General features: G+C 33.6%; 3 protein-coding genes across 6 annotated transcripts; 1 reads left to right on the forward strand and 2 right to left on the reverse strand.

Annotated features, from left to right (window-relative positions):
* Nucleotides 1-43: 43 nt before the first annotated feature.
* On the reverse strand, nucleotides 44-13,982 carry LOC114943436 (piwi-like protein Siwi). Its single transcript, XM_085485437.1, is given in 12 exon segments — nucleotides 44-2,703; nucleotides 3,129-3,537; nucleotides 3,899-4,257; nucleotides 4,429-4,705; nucleotides 4,941-5,111; nucleotides 5,189-5,374; nucleotides 9,290-9,340; nucleotides 9,342-9,484; nucleotides 9,931-10,095; nucleotides 10,472-10,565; nucleotides 11,883-12,047; nucleotides 13,872-13,982. Coding segments are annotated over 11 exon segments (2,667 nt in total). The 5' UTR covers nucleotides 12,042-12,047; nucleotides 13,872-13,982; the 3' UTR covers nucleotides 44-2,050.
* A 651-nt stretch (nucleotides 13,983-14,633) lies between these two features.
* Ankle2 (ankyrin repeat and LEM domain-containing protein 2) lies at nucleotides 14,634-18,661 on the forward strand. The gene is made up of 11 exons (XM_029319040.2): nucleotides 14,634-14,938; nucleotides 15,247-15,385; nucleotides 15,553-15,875; nucleotides 16,086-16,397; nucleotides 16,475-16,627; nucleotides 16,725-16,942; nucleotides 17,220-17,370; nucleotides 17,447-17,597; nucleotides 17,712-17,817; nucleotides 17,911-18,039; nucleotides 18,151-18,661. The coding sequence occupies exons 2-11, from the start codon at nucleotides 15,262-15,264 to the stop codon at nucleotides 18,197-18,199; spliced, it is 1,716 nt and encodes a 571-aa protein (XP_029174873.1). The 5' UTR covers nucleotides 14,634-14,938; nucleotides 15,247-15,261; the 3' UTR covers nucleotides 18,200-18,661.
* A 5-nt stretch (nucleotides 18,662-18,666) lies between these two features.
* Clc (clathrin light chain) lies at nucleotides 18,667-21,391 on the reverse strand. Of its 4 annotated transcripts, none has more exons than XM_029319041.2 (7): nucleotides 21,212-21,391; nucleotides 20,664-20,823; nucleotides 20,417-20,530; nucleotides 20,260-20,346; nucleotides 20,044-20,155; nucleotides 19,684-19,695; nucleotides 18,667-19,049 (listed from the first exon to the last, which is right to left on the reverse strand). In XM_029319041.2, exons 2-7 carry the CDS (start codon nucleotides 20,818-20,820, stop codon nucleotides 18,869-18,871), a joined length of 663 nt encoding a protein of 220 aa, XP_029174874.1. In that variant the 5' UTR covers nucleotides 20,821-20,823; nucleotides 21,212-21,391; the 3' UTR covers nucleotides 18,667-18,868. The 4 variants fall into 4 exon arrangements, with proteins under 4 accessions (XP_029174874.1, XP_029174875.1, XP_029174876.1 ...); XM_029319042.2 differs by having other exon boundaries at nucleotides 21,307-21,390; XM_029319043.2 differs by lacking the exon at nucleotides 21,212-21,391 and adding an exon at nucleotides 20,918-20,941.
* Between the last annotated feature and the right edge of the window lie 219 nt (nucleotides 21,392-21,610).

Raw genomic sequence — 21,610 nt, forward strand, 5'->3', positions numbered from 1 at the left:
CAAAACTTGGTATTTTGAATGTCTTAGAAGTGAAGATGCGTGATGATTTAAAAAATTTTTATTACATTTATTGTATTATTCATTACATATATTTTATAGCATAATAATTCAAAATAAACATACAAAGGATGATTCTCCATCAATGAATTGATTGGCACCAATAAAAAATGTTAACGCTAAATTTTTAAAATATTTATGGTCCCACTCCTTTCCCAAGCAGTATTGTAAAAATTTAGAAATTACATCTAAATTAATATGAGAATATAATAATTCTTCACTTAAACAATACAGCTTTTATTTCAATTTTAGCGAAATTTCTTAAATTCAAATATGTATTATTCTTTATTGGTGTCATTAAATATATTCATTGTTAGCATTAAAAAAATGATATATAATATTAATAATAAAATTATATTTTAAATCATTAAGTTATTCTGCAATTAGAAGATATACACACCACACACACACATATATATATACAAGGTGTCCCATAATTCGCGAACCACCGCGAATGGGCAGATAGAGCGTGTTAAACTGAATAGAAAAGTCCTGTATCATTTTGCGATATTCGCAATAATTAGTTATTTATTAAAATATCTAAACGAATAAGCAGGTAGAAAGCATTATTTGATCGAGAGGCGGCGTCATGCAGCAGCGGCGACCAATGTAGTGGCGCCGAAAAGTAAGATACTTTTGATACTAAGCGGTACATGCACACCGAGTCTGGCCTACCGCTTTCTACCCGCTCATTCGTTTAGATATTTTAGTTAATAACTCAATAATTATTGCGAATATCGCAAAATGATACAGGATTTTTCAATTCAGTTTAACACGCTCTATCTGCCCATTCGCGGTGGTTCGCGAATTATGGGACACCCTGTGTATATGTATATTATATGTATATAATTGTGAAATTATATTTCAAATCGTGAATTATTCTGCAATCAGAAAAGATACATTATATATATATATATAATGTATCTTTTCTGATTGCATATATATATATATATAATGTATCTTTTCTGATTGCAGAATAATTCACGATTTGAAATATAATTTCACAATTTGCATTTTGTGCAGAATATCGTAAGGTATGAAACTTAAAATCTATATTATGGTAACTGTGACTATTTCATCCTTATTTGGATAAAATTTCCATCGCATTTAAACACAAAAATATATAATTATAAAAATCGAAGATTATAACAGCATATGAAAAATTTGGTATTTAAAGAATAGTTCAGTATCATTATCACATTAAGCTTCGTCTTACTGTTAACAATATGTCGTAAAAACACTGATTAAGCTGTACCTAATTCCTTATTATATATTGAATTATACATTTTAATTATTCGTTTGATAGTACGATTGATAAAATACATCAATTTTCATAAATATATTTAATGTAACATTTATATTATAATGTAACATTTATATTATAATGTAACATTTATATTATAATGTAACATTTATATTCATATTTTATTTTTAGATTTATTAATTAATTCAACTGTCAAAAGAATGTAGAAATAAACTACAAGATTACTAAATTAAATATAAGTATTATAACAGACTAAGATTGATAATTAAAGATAATCAAAAAATGAAAACGCGCAATTTATATGTCCAAAAATTCTTAATCATAATCCAATTTATGGAATTAGGAAATCGAGATTCTCGTGATCGTGATATATCGCCATTTTTACTTCAATGAAATTATCTAATTTCAATTTTTTCTAAACTTCATTATGCTCATCCAAATCGTTCATCGTTTAATGCTAATGGAAGAAAATATTTTTTTAGTATGTGATTTCATAAAATTAAACTAAACCATAAACGTGTTATTTCTAATTTAAGTGTTTTCCTTAATATGTTAATAAAAACAAAATAAAAATAATATCTCTAATGATATTAGGTATGTATAAAAAGATGAAATATTATTATATATAATAATAATAATAATAATAATAATAAAATAATAATAATAATAATAATAATAATAATAATAAAAATAATAATAATAATGATGATGTAGAAACATAGAGAGAGATTACAGAAAATATAAAGTATTTTCTAGTGACGAATTTGGCGGTTGGTGAATGAATTTGCTCACAAGAAACGCCAGCTTGTGAGCGTAGTGACAGGGTGCTGGCACTCTAACGGTATTCGAACAATTGAAATACATGTGCGTCAACTTGTACGACATACGTTGTAGTTTATCCGCATCTAAACCGAGATTGTCATAGATTATGCTGTACGAGGTAGGTGTTACCGTGCCTTGTAGTACATGTTGCGACACAATGAAAAAGTCATACTTGATCGGACTCGTAATGACGTCATCGACCACCGTGCCCGACTTTGGATTTTCACCGTTGAAGAACAATCGCGTGTTCAACCGCTTCGTTACGATTATAAATGCTAATTTGTATGTAGGTCTATCAGATGTACAGTTGTACAGATTGTTGAGAACCTTTTTGATCTCCTCGACTTCGCGTTCCTTCACCTGCGGTATTTGGCCCTCACCAACGCCGTCGCGATAGATGACGATGCGCGACGGAAACACATTGTTCACGCGCCTATATGTTTCCGTAGCCTTTCTAATGTTGTTGCAAAGCTCATTTGACAATTCGTCGCCATTTGAATGCGCACTCACTGTGCTGAAGTATTTTGTCATACGTCTGTCTAAGGTCGCTACCATAGCACCTGCAATGTTTAAAGAGATTAGTAAGAATTCCAATGCACATAATAGTTGCGCGCTTTCTATTTACATCAAAACTCAGATAAATCTCACTTCTGTCTTTTTTCAACATCCATGTTAAAGAAAAACACAAGTGAGATTTATCTGAGTTTTGATATAAATGGAAAGCAACTAATATATTACACGTATCACGATTAGAAAAAATTCATTTCCTTCGACACATTTTTTCCATATTTCAGAGAGAGAGAGAGAGGGGGGAGGAGAGAAATTATACGTAGAAAAATATTAAAACGTAACAGAACGCACAATTTGAGAGTTAATTCGAGGATTAAGTTAAAAAATCATAACAATCAAGATTTAATTTATGAAAACCAAGTATGCTATATTATGATTTCACGAAACATTTTAAAGGTCAACAATCCTTACTCACCGAAATCTTTGGTTTTCGTAGTTGTATCGTGGCATACGTCGAATCCAACGATCATCAATCCGTCCATCGGAATGTCCACGGACCATGGTGCTCCGCCTAACTTACAGTTCATCTGTATCGCTATTTTCGTAGCGATAGACATAACGTTCCTATGCGTCATTGTTTTAAACACGCAAACCTGCGATGGTACAGGTCGATCTACGCAGCACTTCTTCTTAATAGCCGAGTAACGATCACTACGATTATTCGATACCACACAAAATACCAAATCCGGTGTTTGTTTGCTTAGAATTCGTTCTAGCATTTCGCTATATGTTCCTGGTCTGTCGTCGCGAAGAGTGTGTACTTGTGGAGGCTCCAGTCGGAATCTTAATCCTAGGGATACTTTGCTTAGCTTATCTAAAAATGCCTGAAATAAAATATTATCAATTAAAATAAGGATTTGATTTTCGTTATATATATTTAATGTAACACGTTTTAATTCTATCATGCTGATATTTACTTGTTTTTATTTAAAAAAAATAGTGTTAAAAAATGCAAAAAATTAAAACTCTAATAGTACTATAACAGTAAGAGAGAGAAAGAATTAATATAAAAACAATTATTTTGTAGATATTTTTCATATCTAGAATAGAAATTAGTTATTTTTCAGAAAATTGTTAATATATGCATAAAACGTGAGACAGAAAAAGGACGTACAAATACATAATAAGGTAAATAACAAATAATACGAATGTAATAATATAATGTAAGTGAAAATTTGATCATACCGAAAGAGAAGGCCTATCTCTTTCCGTAATTAAAAGAACCCAATTGCGCAGATCCTTATTAACTAAACAAGATTTCTTTTGCATTGGTCTCCCCCAGTCGCCGTCCTCCTCCTCATAAGTGATAGCTGAGTCTCCGCCAACATATAACATCTCTTTAGGTAGAATACGCGCTGGTACGTCAAGTAACTTATTATCTAACTGCAAGTTCCATTCAGAAAATTCTCTCACAATATTATCCTGATTGTTAAGTCTTTGATTGAAGGTTTTCAATCTGTCGACACGTTCTTTTGCACCGAGACGGGTATATTTAGCCACGGCTGACATAAGTTTAAAATTTTCTCTCATCGAATCAGTTAAACCTGTAAATTATAAAAAAGAATTTGCTAAAAATTAAATAGATAAACAAAAGATTATAAATTGCTTTAATTTATTTATTTATAACAAGACAGCAGCATCTCATTAAATCCATAAATACAATAACAAAAAATATAAATTTCGAAAAAACTGATCAAATAATTGTAATGACGCACCTGTTGCCCGACATAACTCGGGAACCAAATAAATCTTTTCCGCTTCTTCGGCTTGTCGGCTTCTTGTTTTAGATTTAGTTACAAGCATCGGTTGATTTACATTTCTTATAGTTATTCCTTTTCGTTTATAATACTCCATATATGTTATTTTGTCGCCATTTTTCAAGAAGAATGTACTAGAAGGAGTCGTATTAAAGTCCACATCTTCAATACGATAGGTATTGTTGTTATAATCGGTAAGAACTACTGTGCCAATCACAGTACTGGCGAAATTTTCCTATACATATACATAACATTTTTGCAATAAAATTGAAAAATATAAAAACACGTTTAGTACATACAATTGTAATAAAATTAAAAGTTAGATAGCAACAATTAAAAAAAAGAATTTTGATAAATACTTAAATATATAATTTTTCTGTAAATATCCCTTAAAAATGGACAAAATAATAAAATCTATTTTTGTGTAAAAATTCATTTAAAAATTTAAGAAGTTTAAAAATCTAACTTACTTTGTATTGTGCACGATTTTGATTATAGCAGGTCGACAGAGTATCCCCCAAAGTATCTAATCGCATAACTTTACTTGTTATCTCAGCGCACATTAATATATCACGTTCATGTTGACGAATAGACGTTACATATCCTGGCCATAATTCCAAACGATAATCCCGAATTTCAACCTGTAATTATATTGCGAGCCTCGATTATTTCTCCGAACATTAAATAAAATCTTAATTATATCCTGCGTTATACTCACTTTATTTCCAGGATCAAAATAATTGCGACCAACCAATTGTAATCTCAAAAATTCGTAACATTTTCTCATAATAATATTAAAGAACTGGATGTAATGACTATCTCCCACACGCATATCACGAACGGGACGAATAGTAATAGTTATATGTTGCTCATCCGATTGTCGAGTTGAGGTAAATGTCAATGGCTACATAATAATGTATCAATTATTATTTATAAAAATATTGGAGGAACATTTAATTCAAAACGACATTCAAATATATATATATATATATATATGTATGTATGTATGTATGTATGTATGTATGTATGTATGTATGTATGTATGTATGTATGTATGTATGTATGTATGTATGTATGTATGTATGTATGTATGTATGTATGTATGTATGTATGTATGTATGTATGTATGTATGTATGTCTGTATGTATGTATGTATGTCTGTATGTCTGTATGTCTGTATGTATGTCTGTCTGTCTGTATGTCTGTATGTCTGTCTGTCTGTCTGTCTGTCTGTCTGTCTGTCTGTCTGTCTGTCTGTCTGTCTGTCTGTCTGTCTGTCTGTCTGTCTGTCTGTCTGTCTGTCTGTCTGTCTGTCTGTCTGTCTGTCTGTCTGTCTGTCTGTCTGTCTGTCTGTCTGTCTGTCTGTCTGTCTGTCTGTCTGTCTGTCTGTCTGTCTGTCTGTCTGTCTGTCTGTCTGTCTGTCTGTCTGTCTGTCTGTCTGTCTGTCTGTCTGTCTGTCTGTCTGTCTGTCTGTCTGTCTGTCTGTCTGTCTGTCTGTCTGTCTGTCTGTCTGTCTGTCTGTCTGTCTGTCTGTCTGTCTGTCTGTCTGTCTGTCTGTCTGTCTGTCTGTCTGTCTGTCTGTCTGTCTGTCTGTCTGTCTGTCTGTCTGTCTGTCTGTCTGTCTGTCTGTCTGTCTGTCTGTCTGTCTGTCTGTCTGTCTGTCTGTCTGTCTGTCTGTCTGTCTGTCTGTCTGTCTGTCTGTCTGTCTGTCTGTCTGTCTGTCTGTCTGTCTGTCTGTCTGTCTGTCTGTCTGTCTGTCTGTCTGTCTGTCTGTCTGTCTGTCTGTCTGTCTGTCTGTCTGTCTGTCTGTCTGTCTGTCTGTCTGTCTGTCTGTCTGTCTGTCTGTCTGTCTGTCTGTCTGTCTGTCTGTCTGTCTGTCTGTCTGTCTGTCTGTCTGTCTGTCTGTCTGTCTGTCTGTCTGTCTGTCTGTCTGTCTGTCTGTCTGTCTGTCTGTCTGTCTGTCTGTCTGTCTGTCTGTCTGTCTGTCTGTCTGTCTGTCTGTCTGTCTGTCTGTCTGTCTGTCTGTCTGTCTGTCTGTCTGTCTGTCTGTCTGTCTGTCTGTCTGTCTGTCTGTCTGTCTGTCTGTCTGTCTGTCTGTCTGTCTGTCTGTCTGTCTGTCTGTCTGTCTGTCTGTCTGTCTGTCTGTCTGTCTGTCTGTCTGTCTGTCTGTCTGTCTGTCTGTCTGTCTGTCTGTCTGTCTGTCTGTCTGTCTGTCTGTCTGTCTGTCTGTCTGTCTGTCTGTCTGTCTGTCTGTCTGTCTGTCTGTCTGTCTGTCTGTCTGTCTGTCTGTCTGTCTGTCTGTCTGTCTGTCTGTCTGTCTGTCTGTCTGTCTGTCTGTCTGTCTGTCTGTCTGTCTGTCTGTCTGTCTGTCTGTCTGTCTGTCTGTCTGTCTGTCTGTCTGTCTGTCTGTCTGTCTGTCTGTCTGTCTGTCTGTCTGTCTGTCTGTCTGTCTGTCTGTCTGTCTGTCTGTCTGTCTGTCTGTCTGTCTGTCTGTCTGTCTGTCTGTCTGTCTGTCTGTCTGTCTGTCTGTCTGTCTGTCTGTCTGTCTGTCTGTCTGTCTGTCTGTCTGTCTGTCTGTCTGTCTGTCTGTCTGTCTGTCTGTCTGTCTGTCTGTCTGTCTGTCTGTCTGTCTGTCTGTCTGTCTGTCTGTCTGTCTGTCTGTCTGTCTGTCTGTCTGTCTGTCTGTCTGTCTGTCTGTCTGTCTGTCTGTCTGTCTGTCTGTCTGTCTGTCTGTCTGTCTGTCTGTCTGTCTGTCTGTCTGTCTGTCTGTCTGTCTGTCTGTCTGTCTGTCTGTCTGTCTGTCTGTCTGTCTGTCTGTCTGTCTGTCTGTCTGTCTGTCTGTCTGTCTGTCTGTCTGTCTGTCTGTCTGTCTGTCTGTCTGTCTGTCTGTCTGTCTGTCTGTCTGTCTGTCTGTCTGTCTGTCTGTCTGTCTGTCTGTCTGTCTGTCTGTCTGTCTGTCTGTCTGTCTGTCTGTCTGTCTGTCTGTCTGTCTGTCTGTCTGTCTGTCTGTCTGTCTGTCTGTCTGTCTGTCTGTCTGTCTGTCTGTCTGTCTGTCTGTCTGTCTGTCTGTCTGTCTGTCTGTCTGTCTGTCTGTCTGTCTGTCTGTCTGTCTGTCTGTCTGTCTGTCTGTCTGTCTGTCTGTCTGTCTGTCTGTCTGTCTGTCTGTCTGTCTGTCTGTCTGTCTGTCTGTCTGTCTGTCTGTCTGTCTGTCTGTCTGTCTGTCTGTCTGTCTGTCTGTCTGTCTGTCTGTCTGTCTGTCTGTCTGTCTGTCTGTCTGTCTGTCTGTCTGTCTGTCTGTCTGTCTGTCTGTCTGTCTGTCTGTCTGTCTGTCTGTCTGTCTGTCTGTCTGTCTGTCTGTCTGTCTGTCTGTCTGTCTGTCTGTCTGTCTGTCTGTCTGTCTGTCTGTCTGTCTGTCTGTCTGTCTGTCTGTCTGTCTGTCTGTCTGTCTGTCTGTCTGTCTGTCTGTCTGTCTGTCTGTCTGTCTGTCTGTCTGTCTGTCTGTCTGTCTGTCTGTCTGTCTGTCTGTCTGTCTGTCTGTCTGTCTGTCTGTCTGTCTGTCTGTCTGTCTGTCTGTCTGTCTGTCTGTCTGTCTGTCTGTCTGTCTGTCTGTCTGTCTGTCTGTCTGTCTGTCTGTCTGTCTGTCTGTCTGTCTGTCTGTCTGTCTGTCTGTCTGTCTGTCTGTCTGTCTGTCTGTCTGTCTGTCTGTCTGTCTGTCTGTCTGTCTGTCTGTCTGTCTGTCTGTCTGTCTGTCTGTCTGTCTGTCTGTCTGTCTGTCTGTCTGTCTGTCTGTCTGTCTGTCTGTCTGTCTGTCTGTCTGTCTGTCTGTCTGTCTGTCTGTCTGTCTGTCTGTCTGTCTGTCTGTCTGTCTGTCTGTCTGTCTGTCTGTCTGTCTGTCTGTCTGTCTGTCTGTCTGTCTGTCTGTCTGTCTGTCTGTCTGTCTGTCTGTCTGTCTGTCTGTCTGTCTGTCTGTCTGTCTGTCTGTCTGTCTGTCTGTCTGTCTGTCTGTCTGTCTGTCTGTCTGTCTGTCTGTCTGTCTGTCTGTCTGTCTGTCTGTCTGTCTGTCTGTCTGTCTGTCTGTCTGTCTGTCTGTCTGTCTGTCTGTCTGTCTGTCTGTCTGTCTGTCTGTCTGTCTGTCTGTCTGTCTGTCTGTCTGTCTGTCTGTCTGTCTGTCTGTCTGTCTGTCTGTCTGTCTGTCTGTCTGTCTGTCTGTCTGTCTGTCTGTCTGTCTGTCTGTCTGTCTGTCTGTCTGTCTGTCTGTCTGTCTGTCTGTCTGTCTGTCTGTCTGTCTGTCTGTCTGTCTGTCTGTCTGTCTGTCTGTCTGTCTGTCTGTCTGTCTGTCTGTCTGTCTGTCTGTCTGTCTGTCTGTCTGTCTGTCTGTCTGTCTGTCTGTCTGTCTGTCTGTCTGTCTGTCTGTCTGTCTGTCTGTCTGTCTTCTGTCTGTCTGTCTGTCTGTCTGTCTGTCTGTCTGTCTGTCTGTCTGTCTGTCTGTCTGTCTGTCTGTCTGTCTGTCTGTCTGTCTTGTCTGTCTGTCTGTCTGTCGTCTGTCTGTCTGTCTGTCTGTCTGTCTGTCTGTCTGTCTGTCTGTCTGTCTGTCTGTCTGTCTGTCTGTCTGTCTGTCTGTCTGTCTGTCTGTCTGTCTGTCTGTCTGTCTGTCTGTCTTCTGTCTGTCTGTCTGTCTGTCTGTCTGTCTGTCTGTCTGTCTGTCTGTCTGTCTGTCTGTCTGTCTGTCTGTCTGTCTGTCTGTCTGTCTGTCTGTCTGTCTGTCTGTCTGTCTGTCTGTCTGTCTGTCTGTCTGTCCCTTCCCTCCGGTCCTCGCCGCCTTGTGTACCTTACGGTCACCATCGACGCTGTATGCGCCCAATACTCTTTGCATGTAATTTGAGTAAACCTTTACGCACAATTGTGCGATCCTCTTCGGGCGCGAAATCGACATGATACTGGTTAATGGCCCAGTCAGTCGATTTTAATAACTTGAAGTAGTTTGCTTGCAACGTTATCTTTTTGCCGGCTAGTCCTTGTGTTGAAATAAAAACAAAAAATAAATATAAGAGAAAAGAAAAAAAAAAGTAATTTTAAAACAAAACAAAATATAATAATATAAAAGTGTAATAAAATCATTTTTAATCATTATCGAGTACAGAATACTCGTCAAAAGAAACAATATGTAGGAATTTCAATATATAATAATATATGTATCATTAAATTTTTTCAATATAGAAAACTATTATTTTTTTAACTTTCTGGAAAATTATTAATTTTTTTTCATGTATATTGAATTATATAAAATATTATATATATATATTTGTGTGTGTAGAAAAAATAAGAGTAATAATTTTCTAGAGAGAATAAAAGAACAGCAATAACAGATTTAATAAGAGAAAGACGTAAAGAGAATTGCGAAAGCATAACTTTATTTTACATTTAAAAAAATTAAATCATAATTTATTCGTTATTACTTACCTATTTTCGTCTGTACATGAGCCGGTCTTGTGTGAAAGAGCTCTGGAGGTAAAGTTCTTTTGCCGCGGGCTGAGCCTCTTCCGCTTGACACAACTGGTAAAGGGAGGCTACCTGTCATCCCGCCTGCGCCTGCATCTCTATCTCCACCTCCACCACCAGCTATAGCTACAAAGATGTTAACTCTTATTTTATAAAAAAAGGAACATTTGTAAATGTAATTAAATGTTCAAATAAATACACAAATTTCTCAAAGATTTTGATTACACTTTTTAGAAAATATCTGAAATTACATATAATATTCAGAGAATAATATATGCTACACTTATGTACTTCTTACATGAAAATTGAATTCGTGTGAATTGTTGACAATATTGTAAAAAATGCATCATTATGCGCATCAATTTTATTTCAACAATCCTTATACATGATAATATTGTCATGACTTTTACGCCCGAAAAGAAACACGCTAAAGTGAGAATTTATTATACGACTACTGCAAATCGTATTTGTATTGTAGATCTAAAATGAAGCAATAAAATACCTTGAATTCCCATTTTTTCCATGCCTCTACCAATCATTCCAACTCCTGCACCATCACCCTTTTCACCAATGCGTTGACCTCTTGCACCAGTACCCTATCACAAAATTTATTTCGACTATTAATTGCAATAAACATACTGTTTTATTCCTAATGAATATAAGTCAGCCTACCATAAAGCAATATAGTTTGTCAAATAGAATTTTAAGTTTAAAAGTAAGCTCACATCAAATAACTACTAAAATTTTGGCCAATTAATCAGTAAAGTACTAATATGAATGATATATTTTCAAAAGCTAATTATACAAATAATTAAGCAAATAATTACAAGTAAATTTCCATTACTGCTAATGAGATTTAACATCATTACTAATTTTGGGCAAGCTATTTAAAGTTGTGTTCTGTTTTGCACAAAAGAAAATATATTAAATATGAAATAATTCTTTAAATTAATCATATAAATTAGATGTATCCAAAGTGACCCAGGGTATCAATTGTGTAACTTTTTCCAGTGAAAAATTTCTGCCAATCGCGCATTGATTTTAAAATGAAATTTTCACGTTTTTACTTTATAAAAAGTTACACAATCAATACCCAGAACACTCTTGACAATTCTCATGAGGCAGAATGGATCGAGATGTACAAAGTCTTATTTTTTATACAAAATTCTCTGAGAATTCCAGGTTTTCCAGGGAGTATACACCCTGAATACTTGTTTTCAGCAGCGGAAGTTTCTTCTGTATTTGAGTGGTCATGTAGCGGTCAATAAAAAATACAATGCTTACTAAGAGACTTAAACAAATAAACTATCCTAAATAGAATGAGCGAGCACGTGGTAGGTCCACATAAGCATTACCGCCTCGCTCAGATAAACTTCCGCTGTTGAAAACAAGTATTCAGGGTGTATACTCCCTGGAAAACCTGGAATTTTCAGAGAATTTTGTATAAAAAATAAGACTTTGTACATCTCGATCCTGGGACACCTTGTATATTAATACAAAGTCTCTCAGTATATTATGTATTTGAAATAAAATAATTTAATAATTATTATATATGTATTATATATAAATTACATATATATACTAAAATATTATATATATTATATAATCTTTATATTAGCAAATAAAAGTCAATCTGTTTGTGTTAAGATGGAGGAAAAAAAAAAACCAAAGATACATAAATAAAATTTTCATATTAGTCAGAAGTAGTCAAAAAGATTCTCTATTATATTAAAATTATATTTAAAATTTGATGATTGTGGTGATTGTGGTAGAGTTGTATGTCCACTCTTGGAAGATAAAATCATTGAAAGTATTTTGCCATGAGAGGAGTCTACTGTATCCTCTATCAAGTCTTCATCAAGAGCATCCTAAAGAAAAAGAATTTGATAATAATATTGTATTATATTATTTACTGCAGAGGCTTGTCCAGCAGGTTGTCCAGGTCTGCGGACAGCTCCACCACTAGATGTTGATGGTTGAGCATGAGGAAGTTGCTGTTCCTGCGCACTATGTGCCTGCTGCAGACGCTGCGTTGCACGCCCACGAGTCCCTCTTCCGCCTTTCTGAGACATTTTTGTCTAAAACAAAATATTAATAAGTAATCCTGATAGAAAAAAAAAATATATATAACAAACTTATTAAGGAAAAAATATATTAAAAATATATAGCTATAAATATGTAATATAAACATTATACATGAAATATTTAATATATAGTGCATTTTTTCTTTCAAAAAATCAATATATAATATTCATTGCTCAACATCCATTGCTTTTTTTTTTACTTTATTTAAGTATATATTACATAAGGCTTGTTTTTTGTTCCTGCACTAATGAACTAGTGCACACTGGTGCAACAAGTTAGAATGTGACAAATATATTTTGTTTCACTCTAACTTATTGTACCAGTATGCACTAGTGCATTTGTTAGTGCAGAAACAGAAAACAAGCTTATACTACAGTTGCGTAAAATTAAAGTAAAATTATTAGTATTGTATAATGAAATTATTTAGTAAAATTAATACTATATGTACTATATTATAGTACAGTAAAATTTTTTTATTAATTGTGTTCGCGTTCAAATTTTTTTCTGGCATTTTTTTTCGAAGTGTAAATATATAATTTAATGTATTTTTCGTTGCTTCTTTTTAATATCCCCAACTTATGTCTCAATTTAGATCTAACAATAAGTAATTGTTCGTATATTGTGTAAATTCTGTTATACAATTCTGCCATTGTAATGTTGGAGGTTACGACAGGGACGCGTTTAAACATGTTCAGCCGATCAATCATACAACAGGCAGGTAAACAAAGATGGCAAGAGAGAGCAAAAAAAATTGAAAAAAACTCTCGTCACATATAAAAGAAATCGTAAACTAAAACTTTTGAGAAAAAACCATTCGTGCACCATAAAATATATATTGCATCCTGGAATATATAGCGAAGAAACTATTTACGATTTTCCGGCTCTCAAATTTTCTACCTGCGTTACATGTGTATCCCTTTTTTGTGTCCCTGGAATTAACGTAGACCGGGTGATGAAATACGATCGATAAATTGACTGTTTCGAAACATAATATTACAAAAATTCAATATAAATTTAAAAAAAATAGAGTTAAAAATTAGACATTTTTTTTCTATTTTTCACGACACAAAAATACTTCCTCGAGTTTAGAACATTTTATTCCGATTTTGTTTCTGGACGTTATAACCAAATAAATCCCCGAATAATTTCGTAATAATTTTTTTCTGCTCCTTCAGCTTTATTTACCGTATCTGTAATTTTCCCTCGATCCTTTCTTTTCGAGTATATTAATATATACTTGTTTCACTTTTAATAAAAGAAAAACAAGTATAAAAAAAAGAATATATATTCGAAGATTATTACGTTCGTCTCTAGGTCAATATCCTTTTCAGTATATATTTCGTACGGATACGATTTTATCTCTGAAGTAATATGATCCTGCTGTGGTTAATGTTTCAAGAGCCGAAAGAGCATTTTCTCAGAACCGACCAATAGGGTGAAATAATAAACATGTCTTAGAGAACCTAAGACAGTAACCGTGTTTTGCGACAAAATAAAATAGAGAACCTAGAATATATTTGCCATTTCACCCTATTTATCGGTTGATTCTGAAAAAATGACTGAAGAGAGCTCTTTCGGTTCTCTAGGACATGTTTACCATTTCAGTACAATTCATCAAGTAAATAAATAAATAAATAATGCTAGTAACAGAAGATATTAAAATTTAAGCTTCCATTTGTTTCGGCACGTTATTTCGGATTTATATATAGGAAAATACTTGATCTATTCATCGTTGAAGACTGAATATTGAATCACATTGTATAAAACACATATTTTGCGAGAAAACTAAAATAGAGCATGCAAAGAATAAAAAATACCTTCTATAAAAATATCTTCTTTCTCCTCTCTTCCGATCAAATCAATCTACGATCCACACAATCCGTCCTAATGAACTGAGGATACTGATGCTGGCAATCTATTGACTCTACCGAGAGGCCGTACTTGATGAGACTCCCTGATTGGTTGGGCCTTGGCGATCGTGACGTCACAGCCAATGGAACGCAACGCGGGATGTCACGTGGTCTTCGAAAAGCGCGGGCTCGGCCGCGATGTAAACTGAAAAAAAAAAGTTTCGACTAATTTTTCTCAAAATACGAAGCACGATGATTTTTCCGCGATAAATTTACTTCGATTGAATATATTATGCGATAAGAAACGAACTCGAGGGACGACAGAAATGTAAGTATCTTTAGCAAAATGCAGTATCTCAAGCGACCAATAGGAACGTTCGGCCCGAATAATGTGCTTCGCATATCTTTTTTCTTCTTATAGAGCATGGAGAAAACAATAACAGAAGGGATATCCCCTTCGACTAAGCAGACTCGGTGGGGGAACGGAAACGCCATATTGGTTAGGCTAACCAATCCATTTTTTTGTCCATTTTTTAATTTAATTTTATTTGATTACTTTTCTATTTTTTCAATGGAATTGATAATCAAATTTCTCTCATTTTTTTAAGACAAAAATTTTGAGGAAAAATTACGCTCGCTGTTTTGATTGGTAAATTAAACGCGCATCTTGAAGTTAGACAGCTGACATTCTCATCTTCTGAAATTTTTATGATCTATGGCGTAAAATGATGCGCGCTATTGTCGTATATGGTTATACACCTCTACATGTGTTTTGCATTATTTTGCATGTTTTTATACATCACGACGTTGTTTCCTCTCGTGTCTCGTAATACCTCTTTTTCGATAAATCGCGGAAATTAATATCCCTCGGAAGGATTGTCCGTGGAATATTCTGATCCTCGCGAGGCAGCTGCGAAATATCGTCGAATTGATGAACGAGATGAGAAACAATCGCGAGCTACGCCGGTGGACACTTTGTTTTGCGACAACTGTCATCCTTCGGTAAACACACGTGATTACGAAAGAGAGTCAAGGTATTGTGACATCTGGTATCAGTATTTATGATACATATTAAATAAACAGCGAACTGATTTGTTTACTTGACCGTTACATCAAAGAAAATTTTCTTGCGGATTAGATTATGACACTTACGAATGTTTAATATATATTTATATAAACGCGAAGAGAGAAACTAAACGATTACGAGCATTTGCGCTCTTTGTAATGTATACTATTATTTATAAATATATCGTTAATTTGTGTAATATATAATTATGTATATAATATTATTTAAGCATATTTATACATATTAAATAAAACATTAAATGAAAATTTTGTGTAGGAGGAGATATTCACGATGAACGAGAACGAAAATACGAAGAAGCAACTTACACACAACACACATCCGAATCTTTCGAATGAGAACCTGTTCCATGCTGTGTATGTTCCACCAGAATACAAAGATTGGCCAGATGAAAATGGTAATTGATACAGTATTGACTTACTAATTATAATTTTATAGAATAAAGCTCTCTCTTGTGTAAATCTATTAAATATTGATTTTGTCAAAAAAAAAAACATTAATTTGTGCTGTTTTATATTAGGCAAATTTAATTATTAATATTGTTAAATATCACTTCCTTTGCAGAAGTCTTTCATATTTATCCAGACATGCAATCTGCTTTAAAAGTTATACAAACTTACAAGAAGGGTCGTTTGAAAATCTTTAAAAATTATTTTGATGCTGTGGGATATGTAAAGACTGGATATGAACAACCTTCTGGCAATTTTTCTACAATTTCTACTAGTGTGTCGCAAGAAAAATCTAGTAATTTTAAAGCACCAGAAACGCAGGAGCTTCAGGCCTTTAAAAGATTAATTAAGGATGGGGATTTGGAATGTGTGAAGAAGACTGTATGGAAAAATCCGAGATATCTAATCAGTAGTGGAGATACACCTGCAATTTTACAGGCAAATATATACTTACAATGATATTTTTAAATTTAATTGTGCAATTAGATAATTGTGCATTATAAATATACATTGAAGCAAATTCACAATTATAATTACTTGTATAATTTTTATGGTTATAATAGATTAAAATTTCAGAATTATTCTTTAATTACTTATATAATAAATCTTATATATTTTCTTATAGGAAACAACTTTGTTATGTTTTAGATGGGTTCTCGTTATAATGCTCTGCATATAGCAGCAAACAAGAACAAGCCAGAAATGTGTGAATTTATATTGAATACTGTTGGAGATCCTAAGTTTATGCAATGGCATTATGGGGAAGACGAATGCAAAACTTATGTGAACCCTGCACAGATTATGCAGGATTTATATTTAAATACACCTGACAAAGGACTCAATGAGACTCCGTTACATTTTGCTGTTAAATACGGTTATAAAGACGTAGTTCGGGTTCTCGTCTCTTATTCTCAATGCATTAAAACTTTGCCAAATAAATATAATCAGCTACCTGTAGATGTATGTTGATAAATTTATTTTTGTTTAATATGTGTGTGTGTGTGTTGTTGTCTGCATATGTAATAATTTGATTTTAGATTATATGTAGCAGGAAGCATCAAGAAGATGAAGAGCTAAAATGTAAGATACGTTTGCTGCTGGAAGATCAGTTTTATGTACCTGTATTAAGAGCTGAAGGCAACACCTGTCCACCTGTCATTGGTGAACCATTTTCACCGACTAGTCCACTTGTGAGTGTAAATTTTATATCACTTTTACTATTATAACATATTTCATTATGTGTGTATATTTTAATGTGATTATGAGTCATATTTCTATTATTTTCAGAGTTTGAATAGAGATCCCATTAGCCCACGTGTAGAAGTAAGGGCGTTTGCAGGTCCAATGACTAAATCACAGGCAGTGGAATTCCGGAAAAAATGGAAAACACCTCCACGTGTTATTACCCCTAAGAAAGGACAGGGTGATGCATTTAGTATTGTAAATAGTCCTAGTTTAGCTCTGAGACTGCAAGATACAGAAAAAGGGTTGGAACGCGTTGGAAGGTATAAATTAATATAAAATAAATCATATTCAAATTATTAATTGTTATTACTATGTTTTTAAAGTTGATATTACTTGCAATATGTATTTGTAGATACTTTTTTTTTAATTTTACAAGTTATATGAATTTATAATTATTTTAACAATTGATGTAATTTTTGTATTATTTAAAATATTCTGTCTTGTATAGATTTGATTACAGTCTTTTTCTCTCTAAATCTTATTTATTATAATATTATTCCTTTTTATATTTTTGTAAATCTAATATTTTTTTCTTAGAGAACTTGCTGAGGAATGTCAAGTGCCTTGGAAGGAATACTGGCTATTTTTACAAGATTTCGTCGATTTTCGGAGTGAGGAAGGATTGGCGAAACTCGAAAGCTATTTAGAGCAAAGATTTGAAAATAAGGAGCCATTACTTTACTCTATGGTATAAAAACATTGAGTAGCTTCACTCTTTCAATGTTTTATATAGTCAATTTTTTTAAATGTTTCTGTTCTTTCAGAAAAATCGGACTAATAATGCGAATACAAATACGTCATCAAATTGCCAACAAATGTCAGAAAAGACAATTGTTGACAAAGTACAAGATTTGTGTGATAAATTATGCTCAGGCTTATTAGATGCTACAGCTGATGAAGAAGAAGATAACACAGGTATTTATTATTTGTGATATGATATTCTTTATAATCTATAAAATATCTCATTATTAAACCATGATTTTATTATGATAAAGATTAGAGCACTAATCATTTAATTTTATTTCATAGATAGCTCAGAATATTTTACACCTCCATCTTCACCAGAACTCATTGAGGATGATTCTGATGTTGATATGCAGAATGCTGAAGAAGGTTCTATAATATTTATTGAAGGGTAAACTATTTTTCGTTATTATTATTGTAACGATATATAGTAAAGATATATTTTAAACAATATTTTATGTATAATACTAATAATATTCTTTAGGTCTTCACCAACAAAATTAGATTATGCTGTCTATAATGCGGTTTTATCTACCATTGATCCTGATACGTATCCCTATATTTATCGTTGGCGGCATGATATGCAGCTGGCTATGCAACGTGATCCACATAGGTAAATCATATATCTTTAAATTTTAACTTGTTTTTTAATTTTAAATAATTCATTAATAATGATAAATAACGCGCGTTTTATACTACTTATTAGTTTTCTTTTAATTTGCAGATTTAACAATAAAAAATTGCTCAGGAAGAAACTGTTCACCAACAATTAAATAATAAAAGGAATTACATCGACAATCTAGCTGACCTTTCGATTATATAGCATTGGCTTCTTCCCAGATTACAACCTTACATAATATAAGGAAAGAAAATTAGTTCATCTTGAGTTAGAGCTAATTAATGCCAATGTAATTAACCATAGAAAATCTCAACTATATATTAAGGACGCCCGTAAAATTGTATAAACCTTTTTTTATATAATGTTGTTGCAGAAACAGACTCTATATTGTAAGTAAAAGTTAAGAGAAGAAGGATATATTTTGAGATGTTTTTACAAAAGACTTGTAACTTGCAAACTTTCGCGATTAAACTTTTTAAAACTTAGCGTATACATCTTTTTAATGTTCATCGTTCTTTGCAGTTACAATAAATACTCACTTATTGACAAATGCGTTTACCGATGTGAATCTTCCTTTGTTGTATCTTACATTAGAAATACACGTTTTTCATTATTATTGCATTTGTTATCAATAATCTTTATTATTCATAATATAATATTACATATTTTATTTTTAACAGAACATTTATGAGTTTTCTTTTTCGTTTATATAACGAAGCATAATCACATGATTTATGTATTATTTCGTTTTTCTTAATCATTTTCTCAATTATTTCTTTATCATAATTCATATCTTTAGTGTCTAACAGCTCCTTCAATTTAATTAAGCGTTAATGGGAGTGGGCGGTGTCTGTTTTAATTGTAAGATAATCGAGCGCATCCGAGAGACGTCCTTGGAAGTGCGGGATGATTTTGGATTAAATTCACAAAGCTTGGCAATGCGTTCCCATTCAGTGCCTGGTTCAACCTCATCTGCCTCTGCAACGAATTGCTTCTCCGCGTTCCTATTTGAAAGAATAAGCATTACATCAAATGTCAAATCACGTATCGTGTATCAGTTAGTAATATAATGAAACAAAAAGTTAAATGATAGGATGTATTTTATCTCAGTTGATTCAGAAAACAAAAGAAAAACAAATTTATGTATATATTGTATGTACTTTAATAATATACGATGTAGATACAGATGTGTAATATCTGTATAGATAAACTCGATGCAAATTATTTATCACGGTTCTTTCATAATGCTCAGTTGATTCAACAATTTATTTCTTTTCCTTGCTTGAAAATATAGTTTTTAATGTGATTGTGAGATGATTGACAAACATTCAAGGATTAACAAGTGTATTTAGATAAATATTTCAGTCAATGTATGCAAGTATTTCAAGTATTGTAAAGCAAAAATAATCTTGAGAAGAACTTCATCAATGTTGTTTAGCAACAATCTTACAGCAATGTATTAAGAAGCAATACTGCGATAATTGAGAAAGAAAAAGAAAGAGAAATGTGCTCTTATATTTCAGATTCACATTCTGAACAATCAGTGTCGGGGTTTTTAAAGTTGTGAAAGCAAGTTGTGTTACAATGCAATAAGTCATTATGCATGTTTTTCATGCAGATAAAGATATTTTAACTTACTTGGCCGACTCCCTAAGAAGCGAAATAAAAATAATACAATTATATATACATTCAAAACTTTAAAAGTTATTTATAACATATTGAATTATTGATATTAATTGAATTAAATTAATATAATATTTATTTTTGCAAGTTTTCTTCAAAACGTATATACATTTTTAATTTTTTGTTTTTTTAATGTAATATTATTATCTGGTAAAATATTCGTGCTATATAATTATTTAATTTGTGATAGATGATAACAATAAACAATCACATTTGATGTTCAGTTTTAGCTTGCCAATTCTTCACGGAATATATATACAAGATAAATATATATACAAGGAAGATAAAAAAAAATTAGAAAATTAGTATAATTACCTGTTAGTAGTTTTCGTTTTATTAATGGCTTCTGCGTGATGTTTATACCATTCTTCCAACTCTTTTTTTGCAGCTTCTCTCCATTCTTCCTTTTTCTTTTCCTCTTCGGCATCTAAAACATTTCCATTCAATGTTATTCTCATGTTATTCTCTTGTTATTCTCATAAAACAATCATAACACAAATATTTTGAAGTTTTATATTTAACTTTCAATACCTTTCTCTTCAAGACGTGCTTTCTGTTCTTCTCTCCATTTTTTAATCTTCTCAGGTTCTTCTTTGATCGGTGTAGGTACAGGTGGTTCTGTATATAAAAGAATTCAATCAAACTCTCTTTAAAATGCAATTGAAAAGATTTAAAAATATTTTTATACCTGTTGAAGCTTGTGCTTCTGTTGACTGACCAATGGTGTCTACAATTTCAAAACTGCCTTCAGCATCACCACCTGGGCCAACTTTTAAATTTCCAAATTTCCCAGATAAATCATCTGTAAGACATTATTTATCTTTATGATGTTTGTATATACATAAACATGTTTTGACATATAATTAAATTTTATACACATTTGCTATTATGTGCAAGAATGAATGAACATTCTTAATATATTAAATCTTATTTACCATCAGATTGACCAGCTGCTGCCGCTGCAGCCAGAGTCACAGCCATCGGAGTAATCTCATCTTCTAAACCAGCCAATTGGTCCTGCTCCCTCGCCAGGAATTCTGCCGCTGGATCTACTTCTGGCTCGTTGACAAAATTGTCGCCAAATGCATCCATTATCTGAAAGAATTTGATCAATATTAGATAGTTCTTATATTATGGCCTAATAGAAAATCTATGATATTATACATATTTCTTTTCATAAATTATATACATTTTGTATTGTGAATTAATGTTTTTCTTTCACACAATAGATTATTTCGCTCATTATCAGACAGTAGTCATTAATGTCAAAGCATATATATATATGTATATAGCAAGCTAATTTTTATATCCGCAAATTCAACATAATTCTATAAATGATAATAAATAAAGAAAATAATATAAACGATATATACATATAGAGAGATAAAATATATATTATATATCTCGGAAAAGAAGTAAAACGTCAGCAATGATTTGACATTTGAGGTTAACCTTGAGCTAATCTTTAATCAGTTCAACATACCGTTTATTCGTCTGAATAAGCGTGTTTCACTTGCAAGGTACTCACTTACACCGCGTAAGAGTACTTGTCCAAAATAAATTACGGAATGTACATACAATTTGTCGTTATCTGAGTGAAGGAAACACCTCCTCCGAGAATTTTCTTCAGCTTCTCTCTCTCTCTCTCTCTTTCTTTCCCTCTCCTTTTCTCTTCAATGGTAAACGTCAATCGTGGATATATATACATGATATAAATATAAAGGTGTACGTGCACCATGCATGCGCAGTCGTATCAAACAATAGCCAATCAGAAATGGGATGGGGACCCGTAGTCGATTATAAGCTGCCATCTTTTTCCTCGTTTTCAAATCTCGATTTGTTAAGTTGCCATCTTTTTCTTTGTTTTTATTAAATATTGATT

Source organism: Nylanderia fulva, unplaced genomic scaffold (genome assembly GCF_048542155.1).
Source record: "Nylanderia fulva isolate GAGA-0341 unplaced genomic scaffold, ASM4854215v1 Scaffold37, whole genome shotgun sequence".
Taxonomy (NCBI): Eukaryota; Metazoa; Arthropoda; class Insecta; order Hymenoptera; family Formicidae; genus Nylanderia; species Nylanderia fulva.

What these genes read in the sequence shown, in the direction of transcription:
- Ankle2 (XM_029319040.2), top strand. Translation starts at nt 15,262, where the DNA reads ATGAACGAGAACGAAAATACGAAGAAGCAACTTACACACAACACACAT. An exon ending in GGGTTGGAACGCGTTGGAAG is followed by an intron (nt 16,943 to 17,219) that starts GTATAAATTAAT and finishes TTTTTTTCTTAG; the next exon opens with AGAACTTGCTGAGGAATGTC. An exon ending in AGCCATTACTTTACTCTATG is followed by an intron (nt 17,371 to 17,446) that starts GTATAAAAACAT and finishes CTGTTCTTTCAG; the next exon opens with AAAAATCGGACTAATAATGC.
- Clc (XM_029319041.2), bottom strand. Translation starts at nt 20,820, where the DNA reads ATGGATGCATTTGGCGACAATTTTGTCAACGAGCCAGAAGTAGATCCA. An exon ending in AGCAGCTGGTCAATCTGATG is followed by an intron (nt 20,531 to 20,663) that starts GTAAATAAGATT and finishes AATGTCTTACAG; the next exon opens with ATGATTTATCTGGGAAATTT. An exon ending in AGCACGTCTTGAAGAGAAAG is followed by an intron (nt 20,156 to 20,259) that starts GTATTGAAAGTT and finishes GAAATGTTTTAG; the next exon opens with ATGCCGAAGAGGAAAAGAAA.